The sequence below is a fragment of the Scatophagus argus genome, chromosome 3 (assembly GCF_020382885.2).
Source record: "Scatophagus argus isolate fScaArg1 chromosome 3, fScaArg1.pri, whole genome shotgun sequence".
In the NCBI taxonomy this organism is placed as follows: Eukaryota; Metazoa; Chordata; class Actinopteri; family Scatophagidae; genus Scatophagus; species Scatophagus argus.
In genome coordinates, this window is record NC_058495.1 from 15,460,174 (window position 1) to 15,472,336 (window position 12,163).

General features: G+C 41.0%; 1 protein-coding gene across 2 annotated transcripts; it reads left to right on the top strand.

Moving 5' to 3' along the window:
- The first annotated feature begins 4,529 nt into the window (after positions 1–4,529).
- On the top strand, positions 4,530–11,407 carry LOC124056533 (25-hydroxyvitamin D-1 alpha hydroxylase, mitochondrial). 2 transcript variants are annotated; one of them, XM_046384078.1, is made up of 9 exons: positions 4,530–4,873; positions 5,328–5,518; positions 6,558–6,748; positions 7,852–8,052; positions 8,687–8,850; positions 8,934–9,100; positions 9,192–9,273; positions 9,445–9,642; positions 10,246–11,407. In XM_046384078.1, exons 1-9 carry the CDS (start codon positions 4,652–4,654, stop codon positions 10,357–10,359), a joined length of 1,530 nt encoding a protein of 509 aa, XP_046240034.1. In that variant the 5' UTR covers positions 4,530–4,651; the 3' UTR covers positions 10,360–11,407. The 2 variants fall into 2 exon arrangements, with proteins under 2 accessions (XP_046240034.1, XP_046240035.1); XM_046384079.1 differs by having other exon boundaries at positions 4,745–4,873; positions 5,213–5,518.
- Positions 11,408–12,163: the final 756 nt, after the last annotated feature.

Below are 12,163 nucleotides of genomic sequence, written 5' to 3' on the forward strand. Positions count from 1 at the left end.
ACTCACTTATGGAGCCAGCCTCAAGTCGCCGTTTGAGGAACTGCAGTTTTTAGCACTTCTGCCTTGGCCTCATTTTTAAGACACATGAAAGGAGCTGAAACCCATCAAAGTAATAATTTTGTAATAAAAATATTTTAAGATTGCACTTCCAACATAAAAATAACTTACACAACAACACAACCAACCTTCTCTCTTTAACTCTGCCCGGTTTTCAGGTTCTCTGCATTTTAAAGGAGTCAGTCTATTAAACTGGTTTATTATATTCTTGACGTAGCTGCTTGGCAAATTTAAACTCCATGTTATCATTTTCAAAAAGGTCTGGTGAGCGTTTGCTAGTCTGGCACGACCTGTCGTGGGTACTTCTGTCTCCTGTGTTGTGCCACAGACTGAATGGACCTCTGACACTTTAGATCATCCAGTCAAGTTGAGACTCTGTTTGTCTTTCTTTTGTTCTACCTTACCATCTTGACCTATTTCATAAATCATTAAAACACTTAAAAGCACAGGTTTCTCTATACATATGTAGCCTGTTACAACTTTTCAGGGCTAAATCGAGCCATTGACCCAACATGCCCTAACATCACTGGCACATTTTATCACCACAACCATGTTCTTGACAAAACTGTTTCACAGCTTATACTGACTGTTTTGTAGCTTACACTGACCTAAATTTAATTTAAGTCAGTCTAAAATATAGTGTCCAAATCATATTTATTGCTTTTTTAATGGTTGCCTAGACACGGGGTGGCTCGGTTTGCTCGCTAGCTCGACTTATCCTGTTCTCCCCTAATGGATACCAAACAGTCTCAGTAACAAAAACCATCTGAACTGACTTTGGTTCAGCTTCCGCCACTCCAAGTGGTAGTTGACAGTTAAATTGTAGGAAAGAAATGCTGTAGTGTTATCCATTTCTGTATAACAATATTGTCCATTTATCGTAATAAAATTGTTTAATAACATGGAGTTTATTTCCCATTCATGGGAATATCTTGTGTCATGGTGGTTAATTGCATTAAATGGGTACTCATCTGAAAACAGATACTGAACCTCTAACTTAATGCATATATGGGGTGACCATTTCACAAACATGACCTTTCAAGCACTGTATAAGTCTATAGTAGAAACCCAGGGTGGAATAAATACACCATCCTGACTAGTTTGCTGAATGAGTGAGAACAGTTAACACATTTACTGATTCATCTGCACCTCGGGGTGCATTCACACCCTTGTGATACCACCCAGACAGACAGGCAGACTGCGGCCATGAACTTAAAACTCACTAGTCTGGGAGTATAGCAGACTCCCTTTTGGGCACTGGGCCAATACAATAAAAGGAAATGCCAGGTACCTCTCAGGCTGTAGCATGAGCTACAACAGGACCACATCAATTCACACCACACAACAGCACAAAGAAGCCGTTCTTTCACAGGATTTCTTATTATGTCAATAATCAATGTTAATCCCCTATAAACAAGGCAAGATTAACCAGGGATGTCTTGTTATTTATGTCAGCTTCTTGTGTGGTCTTAAATTACCAGCCAGCTGAAGAAGAACCTGAAAATGAATATCTGTAAGACTACAGCAGAAATGTGAAGATATGTGCATCTTCTGATAGAAGAACTCAGATGAGAGAAATGCTGAATAAATTTTCATAGCAGAAACATGCATGCAGTCCTGAATAGACAGATGTCATAAAGAAAAAAAAATCAATTTCACCAAATAAATCTTTGGTTTGATTTGTTTGGAGTGTGTTGTGTAAGACCAGCAAATCACAAAGACACTGGTGACCCTGTTTAAAAGTTGTTTATGTGTTCACATACATTTCAGAGGTCATTATGTTTATCTTTCATCCTCGAAGATAACTCTCAGTCTTCCACTCAGGAGGTCTCGTGTGTCTGTGTAGACGTTTTCCGACAGACCGGGTTTGATCTTTGCTCTATGTTTCATCCCTATAACTCAGCATCACAGTTTGTTTTGTCTGTTCTGAAAGAGAGCTCCGATTCACATGTTCAGGTCAAGTACTGTAAATAGTGAGGTCAGATATGCGGTGATTGCTACGATGCTTAAAATTGGTATACCGATATTACTTTTCCCCCTTTAAGGCTTCACTCGATATGGCTGAAGCTGTTGTCAAGTGTTTTCATCGATCCATCTTTGTCATCTTCAGTGTCTATGTTCATCATTATGCAACCTAATGTGCCTTTCTTATGTCACAGTCCTACCACTGCTCTTTATCTTATTCAAGCTTTTCAAGCTGCTTGCAAGCAACACCGACTTCTGTGCATTAAAATGAATTTCATGGTTTGATAGACAGATTATAACTATTCTGGTTGTAATTTATAACTGTTTCTCCACATCTATAAGAAACACTTGTTAATTTATCATCGTTTCTGTTTATTAGAGTAAATTTGCTTTGTGTCATTACAATTTCATCACATCCAGCCTGCAGAAGCAGTAGCAGGTCATACTCAGGAGACTGAATTCTCCTCCAGCCCACAGCAAAATAATTCATACTCACTTTACTTGAGCTTTGCAGGATACTGACACATGAGATCGGCCCAGAAAATAAAGACTGTGTTCTAAGTGTTCTGCAAAAGATCCCATGACACCAGCTAGATGCTGCAAGTCAAAATGTTCAGTAGTGACCCAGCGGTAGGCCGACCAGGTACGAGACTCTGTCATGGGAAGAACTTCTGTGGCAAAAAGCACTTAGTCTGTTCATGATTCAGTCACAACATCACAGGGCAGCAGACCTGCAGCACCGTAGTAAATGTGCTGCATGTATAAATCATATGCTGGTCCACTATTGTCATTATAAGTAGACAGGAAAACAGGCAAAACTTTCACGTTGTTAACAACCTTTTGTAACCAAACTCATATTTATTTCTCCTTCAGGCTGGTCACATTTTATATATGCACTTACAGGACTGCAGGAATTGGCTGTAGTATTAGTGTAAGGGGCATTTATTGCAAGTTATAGTGCTCATTACTCAGGGCCTTCTTAAGGCCCGGAAATGGGAGGGGGACAAGTGGCTTAAAGGATCATTATTAATCATGCATTATCAAAGAAAAATTGCAGCTTGAAAGCAACAGGGCCATGGTAAATGGTCCTCGCATGTACTTTCAGTTTTACATCCTGTGTGTGTGTGTGTGTGTGCGCGTGTGGTGGTGGGGGGAGGGGGTTACAAAACTTTGGTGTTGATTCTGAGCTCCAAAATGTAAACCAAAATCTGTGTGTTATGGGTCCAAATATGTTATGTCTTTTAATGTCGCCAAATCTTTTGTTGTACCTATTTATGATTATGCTGTAAATAAATAAAACTGACTTAAGTATCATCTTTTATCTTTAGATATTATTTGCAACAATGTTATATAGGCATATATTTATTTTAAAATATAATTTTCGTTGAGGCTCTTAATTGTCTGAATCCCAGAAGTCTTTGTGTTATACGTCTTTAGTTCATATTCATGTTCACTGGTTTGAATTCAAAGGGGTTTTTACATTCACATATTTTCTTTTAAGGCTCCCTTTGATTAGAATAACTTTCCCTCACACATAAATGTTACATATTAAATTCATAATCAATCAAAACTGGCCTTTTTCTTATTCACTTTGCATCATGATTTTTGTCAGTATTTCTGTCTTTGTTTTGAACTTACCAGGAGCCTCTTGTAAACAAAAGGCTAATGCTGTAAACACTGAATGTGTTTAAATGCATCGTAATGGATAAAAATAATGCATGCTAGTCTAGTGGAGTGCAAAGCGCTTGATTATTTCAGAGCTGAGGACTGACCAGCACTCCTGCGTTTCCCTCTGTGTTTCTCTGAAACGGGATGATCTAAGATTTCCAGTTAGAGCATACGAAATACTGGAGTAAATGTCAAAGCAGATTCTGAGTACAGCCCCGGGGTTGTTACTTCACAGTCCACACACATGGTGCCTTGGACTAATTCCATTTCAAATGAAATCAGGTCAGGATTTTCTCCCTCACTAGGAAACTCACCAAGTCAGCAAAAGTGTTGGTCAGATCTGGGTAAACAAAGCTCCAGCAGGACTGAAAAGGACACAGCTACCCTGGGCCTCTTTTTCCATGCAAAGCTTGACATAATGTTCTACTGTCTCCCACTATGCAAACTTATTCTTTTTAATAATACGCCTGTCTCTGTTGCTTTGTGTCAGTGGCAAAATCGGAATTTGTGGCACTTCATTGATCCAACTGTTTGTGCTTGTGGCTGGCCTACATTCAGCCAGTGATTTTTAACTGCATTGGCCTTGAGGGTAAGTGATCTTTTAAGCACACGAGACACCATTTCCACAACGGCGTTATCTCTCTTAAAGGGAGGGGATGGTGGATGGAGCGAGAAGTCGTGTATTATTTATTCAGGACCTGCACGTGTGCTGTGTCTGGGATGGTCTGAGCTCTGCCCTCTGATTGGACACACCTTCCTCTCGCCTCACGCCTTCGCCGTCTCGACCGGGCGGGGCGGGGCCTGTCCTGCATTTACTCCCGTGATTGGCCCAGACTAATAAAATTTACAGCTTTATCTCCGCGGGTTCGAGAAGCAGGTCGCTCGTTATAAATACGGCCTTCGGTCGGGCAAATGAAAATGAGCGCTGGGCTGCAAGAGATTCGCGTCCGGCCACCGCTTCATGCACTTTGCGAGAAGGATGCTGCAGCAAGCCCTAAGAGTGTCCGGCCGGAGCGCCTTCCCCCTCGTCAAGTGGGTGGAGAGGTGGATTGAGGGCGCATCAGCCCGCCCGGGGGAAGCCAAGGCAGTGAGGACTCTGGACGACATGCCCGGACCGTCGGTCGCCAGCTTCGCCTGGGACTTGTTCGCCAAACGTGGGCTGTCGAGGCTGCACGAGTTACAGGTACGACGATGACGTACAGCAGGGACTGAAGTTAAAGTTATAAGTCTGCTATACTTGTTTTGTTTTTTTTTACCACATGCAGTACAAGCTGAATCATGGTGGGATATGATAAAAAAACAACAACAAAACATAGTGATACAGAGAAGTTTGAAGAGGAAAAAAAAGATAATTAAAAGTAAAAATAATAACTGGTCAAGAATTTGTACTTTTAACTTGTAAATGACTGTGAAATGTCTTAAGACGCTGAAGCATTTTGAACAATACGTCTTGTTTGTTGTGGCTCCTCCGCAAAGAAACTCCAAACTGACCTAAACTAAAGTTATGTATCTTCAATTAAAGTTACATGAGCATAAGTGCGTTAGAAGAGCCTGTAGGCACCTAAGATGATGCCAGCCATCTCATAGGCTGCGGGGTTTTTACGAGGTCACCCCTCTCTCTCTGTCCCATGGCTCAGCTGGAAGGCGTGCGGCGGTACGGGCCCATGTGGAAGGCGAGCTTCGGCCCCATCCTGACAGTCCATGTGGCTGATCCAGCGCTCATTGAGCAGGTGCTGAGGCAGGAGGGCCAGCACCCAATGCGCTCTGACCTGTCCTCCTGGAAGGACTACAGGAAGCTCAGAGGACACCACTATGGACTCCTGACATCGTGAGTGTTTCACTGACTCAGATGTTTCCTGTTCTTTGTCCTCGGCACTCAGATTGTGTGGTTAAAATAGCAATAACACAGTGCAGTAATGCTCCGTTACAAAAAGTACAGAAGTATAAGCATCGAAATATGCTCAGTGTACTAAAAGTAAAAATACTCATTATGCAGAGTGGCATATTTCAGAATAATGTGTATTATGGTATATGGTTTAACTACTTGGTGTAGTTTGTCTTCTGGTGGAGCTTGTGAATTTCACTTCGAGGATCAATAAAGTTTTATCTGAATCTGTAAAATTACATCACAATGTATTTACTGAATATATTTTGCATTACTCAACTAAATTTGCGAAGTAAGTGGTGACTAAAGTTGCCAAATAAATTTAATGGAGTAAAACGCACAATACTTTAGTAGAGTACTGGAGTAATGTACTTGGCTCTTTTCCACCACTGGTCCTCCCACATTAAAAGACAAAGTCAAACTAAACTTGAATGATTTTCTTCATACTAATATGAGTAACAGTAACAGGGTAACACTTTAGACCAGGAACACATGTTCTCCACTAACTAGCTGCTTCCATATTGCATATATACTATTATTAAAAATTATAAAGCAATTATTAATTCTTTATTACGTGTGATTATATTCTACAACAAAATAGTTCACTAACTTGGAGTTTAACCTTCTAATTACTGGTTATTGGCAGTAAGTAAGGAAGTTGTTGTACATGAGTAACGATGTTGATGTCATTTGATCAGCATGGGCCTTATAAAGTGGCAGTGCCATATGAGTAATCACTCCTCCTTAACAAAACTCCATAAATATGGTCTACTCTTATGTAACACAATGGAAAACTACAATTGCTAATACTACTATTACCAGCATACTTAGTTGCAGATTCTGACTGAAGTAAACAGGACTAAACCTTTTTAATGCAGCAGTCAAGTACTTGTGAAACCCTGAATTACTGCTGCTGAACTGTGTGCACTGATGCTACGCTGACGTGACAGTTTGTTCGTTCTCGCTCTGTGTGGGTTCCCAGTGAGGGGGAGGAATGGCAGTCGGTGAGAAGCCTCCTGGGGAAGCACATGCTGCGGCCGAAGGCAGTGGAAGCTTACGATCAAACCCTGAACAGCGTGGTCGGTGACCTCATTGCTAAACTTCGCCTTCAGAGACGCTCCCAAGGCCTCATCACCGACATTGCCAGCGAGTTCTATCGCTTCGGCCTCGAAGGTAAGGTTTCCTGAGGTTTGAGGAGTGCAAATATCACGCGTCGCTGCACATTGTGCCACCACATGTGAGAGCTGGTAATTAGGACCAGCCACATGCAGGATGCAGATTTATGTTAGGACACTAACATTTTAAACATTCACGTCTGTCAAAGCCTGACGTGCCCACATATTTTCAAGTAGCCTTCATGTCACTTTTCCAGAGATGGAAAAAGTATTCAGGATCTTTGCATTGCATTAAAGTAGTAATTCATACTAATTTACAAGTAATACCAACTAATACGTGATAGTAATTAATAACAATTAAGTAATTGTAATTTAAACTACTGTATATGCTTTTGAGTAGTTTAAGCTATAACACAGCATCATAGTCTACAAACTGGTTCAGTAAGTTAAGTTAACACCCATAACTATCAGATAAATGGATTACCAATGTTTACATCGAAAATGTACTCACGTGGAAGTAGATAGGAAAATAAAAATAAACTACAAACATCTCAGAATTAGAGTACGTGATGAGTAGGATACTTTAGTAAATACATTTTGTTACCTTCCACCACTGTACCTTTCCTATTTGAAGAGAACACTTTTTATTTCAGTATTTCAGTATTTCAGTATTTCAGTATTTCATTTTTCAGCCCTGGTATCAGCTCATAGTGAGGAATGCATGCTGAATACAGTTAAGCTCATTTTACAGCTCACCATTTAAATCAAATGAATTGAGGGTACACACATGCCTCAAGGCTCCTCATCTCTTCTTTTTGTACTAAGAGAGAACTGCATTCATTCATTTTCCTCTCCCAGATTTTACCAGACTAAACACACAGTTTCAATCTGGTGACTGTGTGGTCACATGCACGCCTCTCAAACTTCAACTCATCGCCAAAATTACATCATTGTTGAATGGAAGCTGGGTCAAGACTGTGTACTGTGACTTACATTGTTACCGTGACGGATCCGCTGACAACTTGAAAAACAGTTCATATTAAAAAGCCTTAGATGTGGTTTCATGATGAGGTTGCGGTACATTTCTTTCAGCTCTTGTCTTTCTCACCTCCTCATTTCCTTTATTTTTAATTTAATTTTATTTTTTTTAATTATTGGCAGGCATTTCCTCAGTGTTGTTTGAATCCCGAATCGGCTGCCTGGATCAGGTTGTTCCCGAAGAGACGGAGCGTTTCATCCAGTCAATCAATACCATGTTTGTAATGACGCTTCTTACCATGGCCATGCCAAGTTGGTTGCACCAGCTGTTTCCTAAACCCTGGAGCATCTTCTGTCAGTGCTGGGACTACATGTTTGACTTTGGTAGGTCATTTGTCCTAAACATTTATGTTTTGTGACAGTGACAGTTAATATTTAACATATGTATTTTACGCAAAGTGAGAAAATAGGAAGACATAATAAAAAAACATTCATATATAAATGCACAAACATAAAAGGGATCTAGATGATATTAAAAAGGAAGCTTACAAGCTGGAGATGCACTCCATGAGTTGGAGCTGGACTACAATGTGGAACCAAAACAAACATGGCAGTGGAACATACTGTGCATCATTTCACACTTTATGTAATTATTTTCCTTCTGCCCCTTCTCAGTCCTTACTGGCCATTGCTGGTTTCCACTCAGCACTGGGTTATCATCCCCCTTTCTCTCTATCTCTCTCTCTCTCATGGTACATGAAGACTTATCCAGATCTGAGACGTCAAAATCGAACATGTTTAAAATAATCACGCTGGGGTAAACTGGATCAGGAAGCAGGAGATTAAAGTCTTTAACCCTCACGCACTGCAAGAGCCGCTGAAACCAGCTTGAGTTCTCAAACATCAGTCACGATGATCAAACTGTTGTGTCCCCCCCCCTTTAACTAAGTAAGATTTTCTTTGCTTTTTCATACTGTGCCTTCACTGCCATAATGGCTTCTAATCTCCAATCTTCCAGCAAAAGGTCACATCGACCAGCGTATGACAGCCGAGGCAGAGAAGGTCACACGCGGAGAGAAGGTGGAGGGCCGTTATCTCACCTACTTCCTGTCGCAGACCGGGCTGCCGATGAAGACCGTGTACAGCAACGTTACAGAGCTGCTTCTCGCAGGAGTCGACACGGTAAGAACGATCGCTCTGCCCATCTTCTTCACCGGCCTCTGCTGCCTGTCCTGTACATTTACCAACCTCTTGTGTCTTTTCAGATCTCCAGCACGATGTCCTGGTCATTGTACGAGCTGTCCCGTCACCCTGAGGTACAGACGTCGCTCCGGGAGGAGGTGCTGAGTGTAATGGGGGGTCGGAGGATCCCATTGGCAGAAGATGTGGCGCGCATGCCTCTCCTGAAGGCCACAGTCAAAGAAGTGCTTAGGTACAAATCAGATGTTTCGCTTCATCTCCTAAAAAACACCCGGTTTTCAATTTTTCAGGTTTAATTAAATTATCGATCTTCTGTTTTCAAGGTTGTACCCTGTTATTCCTGCCAATGCAAGAGTCATTACAGAGAGAGACATCCAGGTTGGAGGTTACATCATCCCTAAAAATGTGAGTGTGTCGAGGGAATTAAGTGCACTTTGAAATCATTTGTACTCTGTGTGATACTCTGTATGTGGAGTTGATCCTGTCTTGTGCCAAGCTATAAGGAGCCTTCACAATGGGCTGAATGTGAATGTTGGATTAATGGTACACCTCTGACAGTAAACTCTTTCCATCCAGACTCTGATTACCCTGTGCCATTTTGCAACATCACGTGACCCAGCAGTGTTTCCAAATCCAGACGAGTTCCACCCTCATCGATGGCTGAACAAGGATCAGACTCATCACCCGTACGCCTCTGTACCCTTTGGGGTGGGGAAACGCAGCTGCATAGGTCGACGTATCGCTGAGCTGGAGCTCTACCTCGCTCTTGCCAGGGTGAATTGACTGAACTTTTTATAATTTAGATTTTTCAATCCAGTTCAGTTCAGTTAATTTATATAGCGACAAATCGCAGCTGAAGTTGTCTCATGACGCTTTCCAATCAGAGCAGGTCTAGACCAAACTCTTTGATTTGATTTTTGGAGAGACCCAACAAAACCCAGTTACAATGCACTGCTTCACTTTGTATATCCAGCAGGAATTCATTGTTTGATTATCTGTTGCAAATCAGTTTTTAACTAGTTTTAACATAAAATATGTGCTGACGCTCAAGGCAGTGTAACACAGCCTGTCACACCCTGCAAGTACTCAAATTATTTCACTTAAATTATATAACAAGCCATTTAAATTGATTAAATGTGGTTTGTCAGAGACTGCATCGTTTCCATCAGATCCTCTTGCTGCTTTTTTGTTCTCACAAAGAGGATCTAAACCATTGTGCCTATCCAGTTCCTAATGCATTAATTTGATTACTTAACCCAGTGATTTCAGTTAAGAGTCACTACCAAACATTTATCATAGCACATGATGAACATTTGATCTGTTTCATTACAGCCACACTGTAGTAAATCTGGTTTCTCTGTTTTCTGGTCTCATTAGATCCTCATGGAGTTTGATGTGAAGCCAGATCCAGAAGGGATTTCTGTGAAGCCCATGACACGGACTCTTCTGGTCCCTGAAAATGTCATTAACCTCCAGTTTATTGAACGATGACCCACTCTCCTCTGCTGTTACATGAATTAGTACGAAAGTCTCTCCGCAAAAGAGAGCGCGAACAGGCGGTCATCACAGGAACCTGAGCATGCAGTGGATCATATTAGAGTGGACCTTCAACCTTTGACACAGCAGAGGCCAAATCCCTCCGTACCTGTCACCTATTGAGCAGAGGCCGACATGTGGAGGAGGACACACGAATGAAGGATGAGCTGTGACACTTCATCACTGAGGGCTTTGCACTGGGAGCGGCATAATTCCAAATTTTTTAAAACAAAATCGGCATCAAGCACTTATGCACTTATTTGCACAGAGGGCAAGAGCAAGCCAGTGATCTCCTTCAGGACCAGCCGACTTTGTTTTATCCTTAAAGTGACTCAGACCATGTTGCGTTTGATAGAATTTGAAATCTCCATGTTTTTTCTGAGTCTGGCTAATCTAAATCTGATTATGAACTGGGATCTTCTGCACTCTCTACTAGAGACAGCAGCATCAGTGATTTCCTGTGTGTCCTGGCCATGCAAACATTTCATTTCAAGAGCATTTCTGCTTATGTTACTCCAGTATGCTAAGAGGCACATTACATGTCTCGCTCAGTCTGAGATACTCGGCCTTAAATTATCCACGCATATTAGGTGAGTCTCAGACTGGCACATGAACACACTGTTTCTAATATCTTCAGCTCTTATTGAGTTACTGTGAGAGGTTTGTGTGGATATGATGTTCAGTATTTAATGTTCCTTAAAAAACAAATGGCAGCTCTTTAAATTGTTCTTGTGTAAGAATGTATGGTGCCACTGTTTAAAAGCCCCACACTTAGGTTGTGTAAATCTGTTTGTATTGTCTTTGAAATGTAAGTGTATGCCACAATTCAACAGTGCAGCGCAATGCAAAATTATCTGTCTTAATTTTTTTTTCTTAACCTCCCATGAGTGATAGAAAACCAATTTTGTAAATGTAAGCCTCTGTATCTGAACTCTGTATTTATTCTAATTTAACACATTTTGAAACTTTTACTGTAAATGTCATTAAAAGGTTTCCAGTTGGACATTTGCTTTTTTTTTCTTTTGGCTCAACCAATGAGAATGCATTCTACATCAGTAAGATCACCTGCTCCCTTTACGTTAATGAAATACACTCTTATTAAAAGAGAAATTCCTTCTGTCACATCTCGGCATTAGTTGTAAGACTTAATGCCTGCGGCTGCGTCACATTAGGTTTAACCAATCAGATGTGTCTCTAATGGTCATTAGTTTGATGCCAGCGAACAACCAATAAGCACGTAGGCAGTAATTTCTAAGAAATACAACACTGAGCTCCTGTGTGACGTGACTGTGTGCACTGTGGTGCAGCAGCTGTAGGTCGATAACTTGGACCAAATCACTCCACTGCCATGCCTGTCAAGGTCACCTGTCTCTGAGAAAGAGAATAAAACCAACAATCCACCTCAAAACAGAAATCATATTATTTAACTTTAAATTTTCATTCAGAATGTGACATCAGTTCTAAAACTTAAAGTAGAACCCAAATTATGACTTACAAAATGATATAAATGGACACCTCACTGTGGACTTGAAATATTTATTGTTGCATTCACACTTGTGTGTATTACAGATGTGTATTATTACAGTTAACAGACGTTTGATATGGAAAGACTGTGTAGCAAAAGACTATAGAAGATCAATGTTTATGTGTGGAGAGATGGACCATGAAAGAAACAACCCCAGAGTTTAGAGAAATGCTGGTTTAGTGTCTATGCTGGGTAAACATGCAAGGACAAACAGAAATACTGCAAAGCTAAAAA

Bases quoted from the DNA above. Each gene is read 5' to 3' on its own strand.
- LOC124056533 (XM_046384078.1), top strand. From the start codon at position 4,652: ATGCACTTTGCGAGAAGGATGCTGCAGCAAGCCCTAAGAGTGTCCGGC. The intron at 4,874-5,327 runs GTACGACGATGA...CCCATGGCTCAG, and splicing joins CGAGGCTGCACGAGTTACAG to CTGGAAGGCGTGCGGCGGTA. The intron at 8,053-8,686 runs GTAGGTCATTTG...CCAATCTTCCAG, and splicing joins GGACTACATGTTTGACTTTG to CAAAAGGTCACATCGACCAG.